At 40.4% G+C, this 14,690-nt stretch overlaps 2 protein-coding genes across 3 annotated transcripts in view; one reads left to right on the top strand and one right to left on the bottom strand.

Annotated features, from left to right (window-relative positions):
- Window positions 1-1,236: 1,236 nt before the first annotated feature.
- On the bottom strand, window positions 1,237-4,417 carry LOC103884498 (serine/arginine repetitive matrix protein 2-like). The gene has a single exon (XM_009207210.2). The coding sequence runs from the start codon at window positions 4,180-4,182 to the stop codon at window positions 3,694-3,696; it is 489 nt and encodes a 162-aa protein (XP_009205474.1). The 5' UTR covers window positions 4,183-4,417; the 3' UTR covers window positions 1,237-3,693.
- Window positions 4,418-4,536: 119 nt separating this feature from the next.
- The window catches only part of UNC5C (unc-5 netrin receptor C), a 381,402-nt gene continuing 371,248 nt past the window's right edge, over window positions 4,537-14,690 (top strand). The window contains exon 1 of one of the 2 annotated variants that reach the window (XM_003898984.5): window positions 4,537-4,817. In XM_003898984.5, the coding sequence (XP_003899033.2) occupies window positions 4,694-4,817 (124 nt within the window). In that variant the 5' untranslated portion in view covers window positions 4,537-4,693. The remainder of the gene's footprint in view (window positions 4,818-14,690) is intronic. The other variant, XM_009207211.4, reaches the window with a different exon arrangement.

Genomic DNA, 14,690 nt, shown 5'->3' with positions numbered 1-14,690 from the left:
GGGTGGGGGAAGTACTAAGTCCCATGAGTGATATTTAAATGCATGGGTCTAGGAAATGATCCCTCAAATCAGACTGTCGCTAGTAAATACTGTGTGTGACCTTGGGCAAAATTACATAACCACTCTGTTTCCTCATTTATGAAATGGAGATAATAATGGCACTTTCATTCAGTTATGATGATTAAATGAGATAGCACATGTAAAGAGCTTAGAAAGTGCCTGACACGCAGTGACAGTAAATGGTATCTATTATTAAATAGATATTTCTTATCCATGGTTTTTGAGTTATGTACAGTGATAAATTATCTTTTTACTTAAGCTGGTTCGGGTTGGGTTTCTTTCACTTGCAACCAAATGGGTCTTATCTAATACAATTAATAAAAAGCTTAAAGCCCTAGAGAGTTTTGGTTTATGACAAGTTAAATCTCTTTCTCTGGACTAAGGTAGGGAAGGAGGATTGAATCAACTGAATCTAGACCATCTGGCTCTCCTTAGTTGATGTCTATCAGTAACATTATGTGAGGACTCTGAACTCCCAACTCGTAGGAAAGGAGTTTTCCTCATCACCATCCTATTTATTCACTAAAATCCTCTTTCTCCTATGTTGCCAGTTAATCCAGCTAATAATATCCCTGCTATGGAGATTTATTTTTAAAAGTACACAAAACATATAAAAAGTGAGGAATCAAACCTATAAGGAGAGAGATAAAACGAAAGAAAATATTTCCATAATTAAAATATATGATCAGTTGTTTTTGATGTAAGCTTTAAACTGGAAACTTTTTCAGTACTAGTTCCGAGTAAATGATATTATTACTAAGCAGCCTACATGCTAAATAGCATACTTTTCTTGGTGTAGATTTCTGGAGGGATATGCAGGGGATTTGCATGCTTAATTCCCATTAGCACCTGTCACTGGGATTTATTATCCCAGAGTTAATTCTCCACTCACTGCAGCCAAGAAAAAGAAAGCCCTTGTATATGGATTTAAATGAAGCTTTTCGTTTTTCAAGATGAGATGAATTTCATGTCTGTCCCTTAAACACCTGCAGTATTCCAACCCTAAAAAGTCAAATTCCAATAAATTTTTGTTGAAAATTTGTCAAAACTTGATTTTACTCAACAACTAGGAAAGCCTACTCATAATTTGATAACTTGGGAGGCTGAAGAGGAGAGCAAGAAGGTTTAATGAAGGACTTAGCTCGGTTTTAAATCCATTGGCTCTGATTCAGTCCATTCAATATTCAGTAAGTATTTATTGATCACCTGTTATGTACAAGGTATTGTTCCAGGTTCTGGGTATACAGCACTGAATGTATTAGAAAAAAAAATTCCTCCCCTGAGAATTTTATTGGAGCGTGTGTATATACATGTACATATACATATATATACACACACACATATATGTACATATATAAAATAAGTGTTATATGGAAAATCAAAGTCGGCAAATAATACTTTGGATGATAGATTGTTGCTATTTTAGGTAACTTGGTCAGTGAATGCCTCCCTAAGCAGTGTCATTTGAGCCCAGATCTCGGTGACATTAGTAAGCCTATTCTCAGGAGCATACAAAACACTATTATTTCTCTCATGAGGAAAAAATGTGATGATCAACAAAAGTAGGCAGGATGTTAATCCACAAGACAAGTTTCATCTGTATTTGTAGATAGCAGGAAACTTGCCTGCTGTGTAAAGCTGATCTATTGCTGGTGTTTTTCCTGTCCTTGGTGTGGTGCTGTCACTCTCCTCTTCCTTTTCTACCTCATCACTCTATACACTTCTCAAACCATTCTCCTGCCATCTTTAGGCTGAATTTCAGTATTTAACTACATTTCCTCTTTTAATCTCTTATTTATTTTAAGGAACTAATTGCATGTGGTATCTGTCACTGAGTACCTCAATGCCCCAAACAGGAGTAGGTGACTATTTCAACCTTCTTTAGCTGTCCTAGACTTTGAGGAGTCTTCCCCATTGAGCTTTTTGGGCAGGAAATCAATCAATATTGATTGAGTACCAACTATATATCAGGCTCAGTTTAGGAGCTGTGGTTGAAATAATGAACAAAGGCAAAATCTCTGTCTTAAAACAGTTAAATTCTAATGTAAGAAGACAGGCAATAAACTTGTAAATAAATAAACAAATAACTTTTGGATGTTGTTGATGTGATGGCGAGTATATGTGGAGATTTCTTAGTATTTAAGCTGTTGTCCTTCTTAGTAAAATTGTACATACAGATAAGTATAATAATAATCCCTTGTGAAGTCATTCTCAAAATACTTGACAAGTTATTAGTGGCCTCAATACACCATAAAATATGGTAGCCGCCGGCCACATGTGACTATTTAAATTAAAATTAATTAAATAAAAATTTCCAATTCACACTAGTCACATTGCAAGTAGCCACATGTATCTCATAACTACCAGCTCAGAAAGCACAGATATGAACATGTTCTTCATTCCAGAAATTTCTGCTGAACAGCACTGGTCGAGATAGCATAAGGCTAATGGGAATTTTTCATGAACGGTAAGAACAGCAGTTTACAATTTTGGTGTCAGGCATTTTACATATGTTTAACTTATACAATCCTCAAATAACCCTATGAGATAGTTCCTGTTACTAGACCCATCTTACAAGTTAGGGAAGAGAGGCACCTAGCTTTAATGCTCAATATCAGTCAAGTAATAAGAAATGCTAAGAACTGAAGGCAGACAGTCTGGTGCCAGCACCTACCCTATTGTCAAATATCATGATATCTTGGTATGGAGAAGATGAAGAGAGTGAAGAAGAGTTTTGTGTGGTGGACAGAGTCTCCACAGAAATAAGAAGTGGCCGGTTTTGTCAATGTCTTTGGCAAATACTACCTTTCTGGATCTCCCTGATTCATCCAAGATAGGTCTTATTGCCTAGATGGGGCTGTGCAGGCAGAATCATAGAACGCTAGAACTTAAGAGAACTTTGAAACTATCAAAATATTTCACAAATGAAGAAACTGAGACATTCACAGGTTACCTGACTTACCCAGGGTAACAGTAGTTATGACCACAGCCAAAATTAGACCTCATGTTTCCTGCGTGTGTGTGTGCATGTGTGTTTACACATGGCCCCCTTGGCACCAAGAACATAAAATTCCCTGATGTATTATTAGTTTAAAGATATGCTAATCTTGGGAAATGGTTTTCTTTTTCCCAAAATGCTGTGTCTGCGTGTTGATCTTTTAATAAATTCACTTTCCTTTTGTCTAGTCTTTCCTTATTTTACCCACCCAGTCTTGCATCCTTCCTTCATCATGACAACAGGGATTCACAACCCGGCTACGTAGACAATTATTTCCCATAGAAAGGTAAACAAATTCATAGCAGCTCGAGTTCTTACACACACTATTAGAAATTTGAAAAACATGTTATAGGCTCCATCATCACTTTGAGTATCTACAAATTTTGCTTTGCATTTTTTTTCTAAGAGAGTTTCTTCCTTCCAGTATCGCCTCACCACCCTTGTCAGCCACCAAGATGCACGCAAAGAAAGCACTGTTGCAGAATGAGTTTTCATGGAGCTTTTAGTTTCTGTTCCACTGCAAAGGGGTCACACGCGCTCGGAACATAAAGCAGTCTGACAGGCGCTGACAACCCCAGGACAGCAGCTGGAGCACTGCAAAAGCTTCATGCCTTCTTCCCCAACCAAGAAGGACTTCAGTTCGAGCCCGCACCGGCTTGGTCAAACGCAAGACCCGAAGTCGTATAGCGAGTCCAGTCCCAGGGAGTACGGCTCAAGCTTTGCCGGCGCGGCGAAGAAGGTGGCAGGCGGTAGGCTGAGCTCCACTGGACACAGCCAAGTGGCCCAGGGTGCGCCCGCTGCACTCCTGGCGTCCGGGTCTGGCGCACCGCGGGAGGCAGGCGCGCGGCCATTCTCCGCAGCCGCTTCTTGCTTCTTCCTCTGGAATCTCTCGCCTCGGCTTCAGCGGGCAAACCCACAGCTGATCTCCACCTTCCGCCCTGGGCGCTGATCTCTCTCCAATCCTTGCTTACATAAGGCGGGCGGGCGTGCTCCCGCCCCCGGTTACCCCCCAGCGGAGTTGTGCTGCGCCCTCTACGCCTCCTTGCCGAGCGCCTTCGCGCACCCGTGCGCCCTACTCTAGGATGTGACCCTCCTTGGCCACCCAGCAGCGACAACCGGGACATCTCTCCGCCGGCGTGAGAACACTAAGATTGGAGACCAGAGCGCCTGACGGTGCCCAAGCTTCCTCCCTCCGTTCCCTCCTCCTCCCACTCCCCACTTCAACCCCCACCCCCACACCCGGTGTCTGTGTGTGTTCCTCACAGGCGAGGGGACCCGGAGAGCAGTCCAGACTCGGCGTGCGGCGGAGCTGCGGCTGCTCCTGCTGCTGGGGGGAGCGGCGGAGGTGGCTGCCTTGCGCCTCCCTGGACTTCCCAAGTGGGGGCAGAGCAGTCGCTCGCGGGAGACGTCAGTTAGAAGGCATTGGAAAAGAGGGACCTTCAAACTCCTCCTCGGCGTCTCCTCTCCTCCCCCTTTTGGCCCCTGCCCTTGGAGAAAGTGGAGTGTGGCGCTCGGTTGTCGTTATTTCTTCGGACTGCTTCGCGGTGCACGGATTCAGCTTCTGCCCAGTGGGGCTTTCCGCTGTTTGCGCGTCTCTCTGTTCCCCCGCCCTCCCCCGGCACACCTCTGTCTACGATGAGGAAAGGTCTACGGGCGACAGCGGCCCGCTGCGGACTGGGACTGGGATACTTGCTGCAAATGCTCGTACTACCTGCCCTGGCCCTGCTCAGCGCCAGCGGCACTGGCTCCGCCGCCCAAGGTAAGGGGGTCCGCCAGGCTCCGCGGCCACCTCCCTTCGCTTCTTCCTTCCCTCCTTCCTCTCCTCCTCCCCAGTTCTCCTGACTTCCTCAATTTGCCTCGTTGCTCTCAACTGGAAACCACTCTAAATTCCACTTTCCCAACTAGTCAAGAAGCTTTATTATTATTATTATTATTATTAATGTTTAATCTATCTTCCGAGATGGGCACGAATGGACCGGGGACGAACGGGGTGTGGACACGCATCCGATCCGTCTCCATACGTGTGGGAGCCTGGGTTGTCTTGTGCACTTTCAGCTCCACACACGCACGTTGTTGCATATTGTACACACAGAGGTTTGGAGAGACTCTCGGTGCGGGTCGCTCTGTGATATACCGTAGATGCACCCCGAAGCGCGTGATGCACAGAGGCTCCTCGCGCTGTGCCAAGTCTGGGGTAGCAGGATCTTCACTGAGTCTCTGAGCACACTAGACCCCGAAGGGCGCTCAGCTAAGGAAATGTGTCCATTACTGTCAAGGACTCAAAAGCATCCGTCCCCCTCGCCTGCTGCTTCAGGTGCTGTGGAAATACACAGCCCACCCGAATCCGCGTACCCGGCTGGAGGCAGGCCCGGGGTGTGCATGCCTCTGCACTCATACATACCCCAATTCATGTCTGCCTCCCACCAGGGGACGTAGAAATGAAAATCACAGAGCTCTGGGGGAACCGGCTGGTTGTTCAAACCGCATCCGAAATTCCCCGGGGTGGCCGACCAGTTTATAACTCTGACATTTTAATTTAACGCCTGTGAGCTTTAACATAAGTGACCGGAGCCCTGGGCGAAGCCGGGTTGGGAAGTATGTGGCCGGGAGTTGGCGATGGGTAAGGGAGGAGGGGAGGCTCAGGAGCTGATCGCCCGGCTCCCTTCTTGTTCCCCTAGTTTGAAGTGTTAGCAGCAGCTCCCAGCCTTCCAAGCCAGGGAAGCTTGACTGGAATGGAGCGGAGAAGAAAGAGCCAAGGCTGACCCCTCTGCGGTCTCTCTCGGGTCACCTGGGCCCCAAAACTTCTGGCCAAGCCCAACTCCTACCTGGGTCTCTCAGCCCAGTTCAGTGGTGATAGCCGGCTCAGACGAGGCGGCTCAGGCGAGGCAGCTCAGCTTTTCCTGGAAAAGGAGAGGATGAAGGAAGCTTATGCAGCATTCAGAGGCAATTCAGGGATTCTCCCCTCACTCTCGGTTACTACTATTTCCAAATTTGGAGAGTAAAGGGGGGCTCTACGGTAGCCCCAACTCCCCAGGTGATGTTCAGACACCCTAGGGGTTCCGGAGAGCATTCCCTCTGATCTTAGAGAGGCGCTGGGGATGGGGGTGGGGTTGTTGGAAGTGGAGGGGAGCGCCTAGCATAGGAGTGTGGTCTGGGTGGGGAGGTAAGTGATTAGCAAGGCTTTGTGAATTAGCGATAGCTTCTTCGGGAGTAAATTTTCCTGCTGCCCTGCTAAGTGGCCCTGCTCATAAATCCTTCCTTCCCTTCTCGCCAGATGCCTCCCATCCCCGAGGTTCTGCTCTTGTTTTCTTATGCACACTTCCAGAGTTCATCTGTCTGTCCATTTAAAAAGGAATCTCCACCAAGAATCATAGCTTGTAGATTTCCTAACATTGATAACAAGTTCTCAGGGCGCTAGCCAGGGATACTTAGAGGGGGGTGTTTGGAAGCTTAAGTGAACAACCTGATGAATAGTCGTGGAATCAACCGCATGACTCCCTGTGGAATTCGCCTGCTGTTATTGGGCGCACAAAGGACTGAGCCATGGGGGTGGGTGGTGGGAGAGGGGGACGGGACACGGTGAGAGAACTGTTTGGGAAAAGGACAAGTTAAAGTCCCCAAAGATGTCAAACAAGAGATAGGATTCCTGCTGAGAGCTTACAATAACCAAATTAAAAAGACTGGGTAGAAAAAGGATCAATAAAGATAATCAAACAGGAGATTGTAAATGGATTAATATTGAAAGAAGGGAGAAGAGATTAAAAAAGAAAAAATGCTTAGGATAGACTGTTTTCCTCTTGCACTTTTTATAGAGTAGGCAAGTTAAAGATTGGAGACTGAGTCTCGTCTTAAGTGGAAAAGGAAACGTACTCTGTTGGGTGTGTGCATTTCACTGCAGTTCTTGTCCATTTCGTTTATTTAGTTCCTTCAGTGCTTGATTAGCAAAATTTTTGTTTGAATCTTATGGTCTGTAAAATGCACTATTCTACCACTTTTATCTTTGTTATCCTCCATGTTCCAGGGATACCAGCTCTTCATGTGTTGTCTGTTAGTTATCAAAGGAAGGATAAAGCACCAAACTCCACTATCAGCTACTATCATCATCACTGCAGTACATTACCCCAGCCTGTTTATCTTGAGCCACTATTAACACTTTCCTCTCAGAATCACACATGTTATAAATGGTCTGATGGTCAGACCTCCTTTCCCTTCTTCTTCCTCTTCTTTCTCCTTTCCTTGGACTAGAACACTAGCCCATACCCTCAAGGTATGATTTCCTTGTGGTGATGACTTAAAGATCCAAATGAACTATTTCTTATGAATGAAAGTCCAAGTACGATTAACATGGGAAAGTTAATTTAAGCACTTTACAATGTGGACAAGGTTTTCATTCTGTTGTTGAAGTACTGCAGAAATTAGAAGTATGTATATATCTTCAGATATGATCAAGGAAACAACAGATATTTAAGATAAAACATAGAATAGGCATTATTTGTGAGTGTACTGAGTTTTGTAACTGCGGTTTAGACAGCAGTCATTTTAAATAGGTCCTTGGGAAATTCTCTAGGCTGTAGGCAACAACTTTCTCCTTTCTGGCTATGCCCTAATTGTTTCATTCAGGATTGCTGGGAACTCCTAGCTCCAGGGAATTTGCAGTGTTTCTGACTTCCAAGAATGAAAGATTTTACTAGTAAAAGGCAGCGTGTGTGTGTGTGTGTGTGTGTGTGTGTGTGTGTGTGATCAGTGTGCTTCTGAATTAGGACCCTCCTAGTTTATAAATGCATTTTATCTGGGCTACACAGCATTGGTATGCTGCTTATCTAGCACCAACTAGTGTTTGAGTGTTAACACCACCAAACTCAGGACAAAAAATTACTGAAGTCTCTAATCAGATTGGGATAATTCCCTATTATCTTAACTGATACTTTACAAAAAAATATGTCTTCCTACAAAAGAGTAAAAATTCCTTTATGCATGTTTGCATATTGGTGTGGTATAAACAGTCAGTCAACAATGAAGACAACTAAAGTTCATTACAATTCTGTCGTATACGTTTCCATTGTAGGAATACAGAAAATTTATGAATTCACATTAGGAATATACAATAAGGAAACGTAGGCTAGTTTACTTCTGTTTAGAAAAATACTTTTGTGTATTCTAGCTTAGAGAATGCTTAAAACTTCAAAGAATAAACTTTCCAAACACTTGCAAAGAATTAGGAATCATTAGATTGTAACTGACATTTATTGACTCCCTGTATTCTGGATACTGAGGGTAGAGTTAATTAAGACAGGGTCCTCAAATGCCTCCTATTGTAGTTTGGGAGCTGGTTGTCCTAGTCAGAATTCGTACGGGTCTATTTTAAGCAACCCCCCTAAGGACATGAACAGGGCATGAGCTCTACTAAGCAAACCCTCTTAGCTTATTTAGAATTATTGTTGAGACTTAAATATAACTGTTCTCTAATGTATGCTAGGTTCTCCAATTAGTGCAAACAGCAAGTATGCTCTATTAGGCCTTAACTGCGTTTAGCACTTTTCTGATTTAGGTCATGGCTTTGCAGGAGCAGCAGAGGGAGTCACTCTCAGAAGAAACATTAAAATTACCGGCTGCAACCACTTCAGGAAGATAATGGGGAAAATTGTGGGGTTTGAGATCGAGCCAGTGCTATTGCCTTGCAGTTTTAGCCTACATATTTTTTTTAGTTTGAGTTTTGTATTTGTGGCAGTTAAAGACAAACCTGTTCACATTTCCTCACAAATTAGAAACAATGTTTTCTTTGGATAAAGCATGGTATTAGAAGTAAAGTTCTTAAACAATTATTGTGCACTCATATTGCATCCCAGACTGAATGCTGTTTGTTGGAAACGGAATGTAGCGAGGCAGTTTCAGCCCTACAGGAAGACAGAAGTAGAATCATGGAATTATAATTCACTTTCTTAAGTATAAAAGCGGACACAGGTATAGTACTTTCTGGATTCAGACATCTGAAGACAGTAAACATAGGTCAAGCTAGGATTCTAATGTGAGTGGTGGTGGGGGGTTCTAAAATTTCTACACAGAAGAACTTGGAAGCAGTGATTTGGCTGGAAGTTGTATGTTCTTGAAGCTAAGTTTGCGTTGCAACAGCATTTTACTTAGATTTAATGCAAGTTTCATCTGGCTCTGGGGAAGCACGAGCTAAGAGCTGTTAGTGGTATATGCTCATTTTGTCAGTTAACACAGTGCTTACCAATGCTTCATAATACTGCTTCCAGCACCTCCAGCTGTGTGACTATGAGCAAGATATTTAACGTTTCCGTGCCTTAGTTTCCTCACATGTAAAAATGAGGATAATATATACTACAGGTTACAATTAGAGCAGCGTTTAGCTCATAGAATATAAGTGTTATTCCTTGACTTCCAATTCTACAACCCATTGGCAAAGAAATCTAGACGTAAAAGAAACTAAAGGTCAATAATTTTGAACTCAGAGTCATGATAGCTGCTGATACTGCTTCCCCAAAAGCAAGAAATGGAGCTGTCTGAAGAGATGCTGCAAAGTAGATCATTGTAAACGCCTGAACAGAGCACAGTTCTCTGAACAGCCTGTGGGAATCTCATTCCCTTCCACAGCCTCTTTTCTTCCCTTTTGTTCTCTCTGGGAAAATTAACCTCCTATTAGTTCTAAAAATGCCATGTTAAGTCACTGCCAGTTAAGTCCTTGCAAGAAGCTCGTCCTTGACTTTCTGTTTTCTCAAGGAATACTGCAAGATAACTTTTCATAAATCCATGAGCACTATTACAGAAAAAAGGTACACCCCAGGGTTTCTGATAAGGGTTTGGGGAAAATCAGACCTTTATGTGAATGTGGACAGTTTTTCTTTAAAAGAAAATGGACACAAGTGTATACTCTAAATAACATAATTGGTTTTGTGTTAAAACAAAATAAACAAAAAATAGGTCAACATGAAGGCAAAGCAAATTCACCAGAACCTTCATTTATTCAAACTATATTTGCAATAGGAAGTTTGGTTATCCTAATTTAAAACAGCATAGATAATCTAGATGACATATATTTTGGTGAAATATTTGCATTTAATTCTTACTGTTTAATGGTTATTGCTATTCTTTGCATGTTTGGAGCAAATGTTTTCTGTCAAACTTTTGAGATAAAATAAGAGATTTGTAGGGCATTTTATATTACTTACAGTTTAGATTTTTCGCCTACAAAATTGTCATTCTGCTTCTATTATTAGTTCTGGTTCTGCACTCTTTCTTTTTTAACCTGACTTCTTAAACATATGTATGGATGCTTCTTTGGTTTCATTTCTTACTTGGGTTTGTTATTGCTTATGTATTTGTGGAGCAGGGCTACATGAATATGAGACCTTTGGTATTATTTCAGTATCTCTTAGCTCAAGGATGTTTTACTCACAGAAATTTGGTGCTGTTTTAGATGCTACTTTGAAGCAGAGTAAGTTTGCTTTGAGCGATATTCAAACATTAGTGTTTCTGTTTTTTCTAGTTTTTAAAAAAGAAACTTAGTAATGGGATAATTTATAGTTTCTCTTATTTTAAATATTTGTTATTTTCAAACTTACGGAGATTTTAATAAAAACATTTTATAGTAATACTTTTATGAGCTAACACGATCAGAAATAGAAAACTTTTTTTTTTTTTTTATCCTATCTACCTCTATGGAACCACCAGAAGAATTTCTGCCTTTTCATGAAAACCCAAAACATATATCATGCTGCAGATATTTGGACTCTTTATGAGCAATATGTTTGAAAATATTGAGCTGAAATTTCAGAATTAAAAAGTTTTGTGTTGAAGTTGTACTGTGGTTTTTCGTTTTGAGCATTGCTGCTCCCCCAAAAGTTGCTCACTTAGGAATATATAATGAGGTTTTAAAATACACAGAAGAATGTTTCCAGATTTTATAAGTACTTAAAACATACCTCCCCTTCTACATGGAGTATATAGTGTTAAAGTTGCCATGACATTAATTAAGTTGAAGTTATAATTTAGAAAGTGAGCTATAGCTTTGAAAGTGCCAAATATGCAGGTATTTGTCCTTAGGTCAGTATAGTTTTTATAGCAATGAGCAGTGATTCGAAAGTGCTTTGTGTGGCAAAAGTGAAGTGTAACATCTGAAAACCCCCATGTTTGGGGAATACCCTCTTTTAGTTAAATAACTAAACACATCTCATTGCCAACGTGGCAGTGGAATGTGAGAGTGAGGGGAGCCAGGTGAAACTTCATTATACAGATATGCCTGTTAGAGTTCTTATTTTAAATACCAGTGCTCACAATAATCATATTAACAGATGATATTGATTACTCAGATTTAACACCAGAGTTACCAGTCTTACTTATTTTAAAATGTTGTGAGGATAAGGCGTTTTACCTTCATTAATCATGTTGTCATGTGGATCCTGTGGCTAGTTTCATTTCTCAGCAATTATGAGAGCTATAAAAATGCCTCATGTAGATGACCATGGATTATACCCCCTCCTAACTGAGGATGTGAAACAACAGAAACTCCCTGAGCACACTTAACAAGTTCATTGATGCATGCTAACATTTCTTAGTTTTAGTCAATCTCTTAATTGATTATTTAATCATGGACTGCCTGAACTCTATTCTTATTTATTGTTTTCTCTCTCTTTTTTTCTGTTCGGAAGAACCACCTTATATGTGGATATTTCTTTGCAATAAAAAGAGAGTAGTGCTTGTTTATTAAAATGCATCTACAGTACAGTCAGAAGGGATATATCCATAAATAGAAATATATCCATAAGTAGAAATGCAGGTTTTCTCAAAATTTAAAAAACTTAGAGTATATAATAATATAAAAATGTAGTATAGAAGCACAGCATTTGTGGATAAAAGTGATCATTTTAAATTAATTCATAATATACATTCTCTTAGATAATAGAAGTTTAGTGCAATGTAATAGGGTACGTGATATAAAAGTATCTACTTATAATAACAAGCAAAATAAATTCATGTACAGCAGTCCTCCCTTAAATGCAGGAGATATTTTCCAAGAGACTCAATGGATGCCTGAAAGTACAGATAGTACGGAACTCCCATCTACACTGCTTTTTTTCATTTGATAACCAAGATAACTACTAAGTGACTACCAGACAGGGAGCCTATACAGCATGGGTACATTGGATGAAGGAGTGATTCATGTCTGAGAGATTTTTGTCACGCTACTCAGAGCTCCATGCACTTTAAAACTTATGAGTTGTTTATTTCTGAAATTTTCCATTTAACATTTTTGGACCACAGTTGACCTCAGGTAATTGAAACTGCAGAAAGTGAACCACAGAGAAGCAGGGGGACTACTTTATAGAACTAAAGGTAAAAGGAGCAATTTGGGACTCTTCTATTCTCTATGAATTTGCATATTTGTTACTTGTATTCAAATTCAATATTTTAAATAATTCTAATATCTTTTTGGAACTTCATATGGCCTTAAAAACCCTTTGAAGAACTAGATCAAAGATTATATTTTAGCCAATGGTATTCCGTAACTTTTATAGAAACTAAAAATGATAGTCAGTGACAAGAGCACTGTTATTATACATGATTTTCGGAGATCTGTGTTATTACTAATCAAAATCAAACAAGTAACCAAATTAGTACCACAACAAAATTTTTATGATTGGAAATACAAAGTAAATAATGGTAATTTCACTTTGAGCTGTATGTCTATGTGAAATACGTTGACATTAGAATTTCGCTTTTGATTAAGGGAAAATGATAATTTTATCTCACTGAATAAAGTGTTTGGCAAATATACACATTGTAGCCACCCAGTGGAAGTGCTCAAGTTTAGCAAGCAGCAATCTTGAAGTCATTCTAAATGAAACATTGATTATGGTGCCTGTCATTTTATTTAGCTTTCCTTTTTCCTTCTGGATCTCCTCTATAAGATGATGAAAGAATAAAGTTTAAAAATGTGTTAGGGATCAAATTCAAGGATTGGAGGCTCAGACATTTCCCGCTCTGCCTCCCACAGCCATCACCCACAGAGCATGCAGGGTGGTGGAAAACAGAAGCCCATTTCAGTAACTGCTCTCAGAAGCTGAGGAAAAACAGACATGTTCAAATGATTTATTTGTGCTATATGGAATAGAGACCCTAGATCAGTATTTCATCATAATATTATTCAACAGGCCCTCTGACTTGAAATTTTTATCTAAATAGAGTCTTGATTTGCACATATTTCAATTAACATAGCAAAAGAATTTGGGAAGTATTTAAAAGGTATAAACTTGTAAGAAGTTTGAATTGTATTGGAACTATTTGGGCAGGATGTGCTTGTCTGAGAAATCTAGACTTAAATCAATGGTATACCAGTATCCTCCAGGGGTTTTATAAAATGCTACTTCCTAAGCTACTCTGTTAAGTATTGTTGTCATTTTTATTTGTGTTTATATTTATACACACATATATAAATCTGTATAGAATTAAAATGACCACAGTGAAAAATGTTATAGTTTACTTACTATAATATGGTTTAAAAAAAAAAAAAAAAGTAGAAGGATGGCTAGGAAAAGTTTTGGCAGTAAGTATGTTTTCCCAGTAGCAAGGGAGAGCAGATAATCTTATTGGATTTATTAGAAATGATGATCACATGAAAGATACACGTCATTTTTTATTGAATTAAATAACTATGGAAATGTTTCCTAGGAGGGTGTTTCCAGGCCGACTCTTAATGAAATGAAGAATGACAAGGAGAAGGCAAACATAGTTCCCTAATTCCCTGTGAGCATATATGTGCTTACACAAATTGTGAGTGTGTGTGTGTCTGTAGCTTTTTATGTTTTAGGAGCAGGAGTTGATTTTCAAACGGACTTGGCAATATTCTCAAAAAACCAATGGAGCCTATCAAACAAATGAAGAAACTTTTTAACTTGTAAAACAAATTCATAAAGGTAGTCAAGGACTAAGAACTCAGTTTTTCACTGATTTAATCACTGATTTCTAAATGAAGAATTGTATCTTACTTTTCTTAGAAAAGTTGCCTTGCTCTTGGCAAATTGCACAGTCATTTCCCCAGTTTCCAAAGAGATGTTTCTGCCTCATTAGTGCAGTGGCTTATCTGATGGAAACAAGTTCTCTCCTGTCATCCAAGTGACAGAGACTAGGGAATCTCCACTTTCACTGACTTGTTTCAAAGCCGTGGAGGAGGACTGCTGTTGTTTTCCTACACGGTGGACTATAATTTGTTGACCAAAGGAGACTGTCGACTTTTATGCCTGCAGTGCACACAGGGGTAAAATCCTCTCTTCACATTTATGAACCCCTCTCTGGGTGCTCTCTGGAAGAGACAGCATGTCCCTGGTAAGCACCCTACGTGAGGTGACCTCTCGTGTGGGCTGATTGAAGAAGAGGTCAGTTGTGCTGTTCTTCTCTGACCAGAATTCAGTGATGGTTTGTTTCAACCTCTTAATCAAATGAAGTTATGTTTGATTTTCTTGGATACCCTCAGATGCCGTATTGGTGGCTTTATTTCCAGGTTTATCCATTACATCTATTTAAAGCTTTATTTAAATGGATGAAGATAAAGTTAATTGGGAGGAGGGAAGGTTGTTGCTACTAAAGAAAGAATAAACAGAATTTTATTCAGTAT

Source organism: Papio anubis, chromosome 3 (genome assembly GCF_008728515.1).
Source record: "Papio anubis isolate 15944 chromosome 3, Panubis1.0, whole genome shotgun sequence".
Classification (NCBI taxonomy): domain Eukaryota; kingdom Metazoa; phylum Chordata; class Mammalia; order Primates; family Cercopithecidae; genus Papio; species Papio anubis.
The sequence above is the reverse complement of the archived record's forward strand: the minus strand, read 5'-3'. Positions and strand labels throughout refer to the sequence as shown.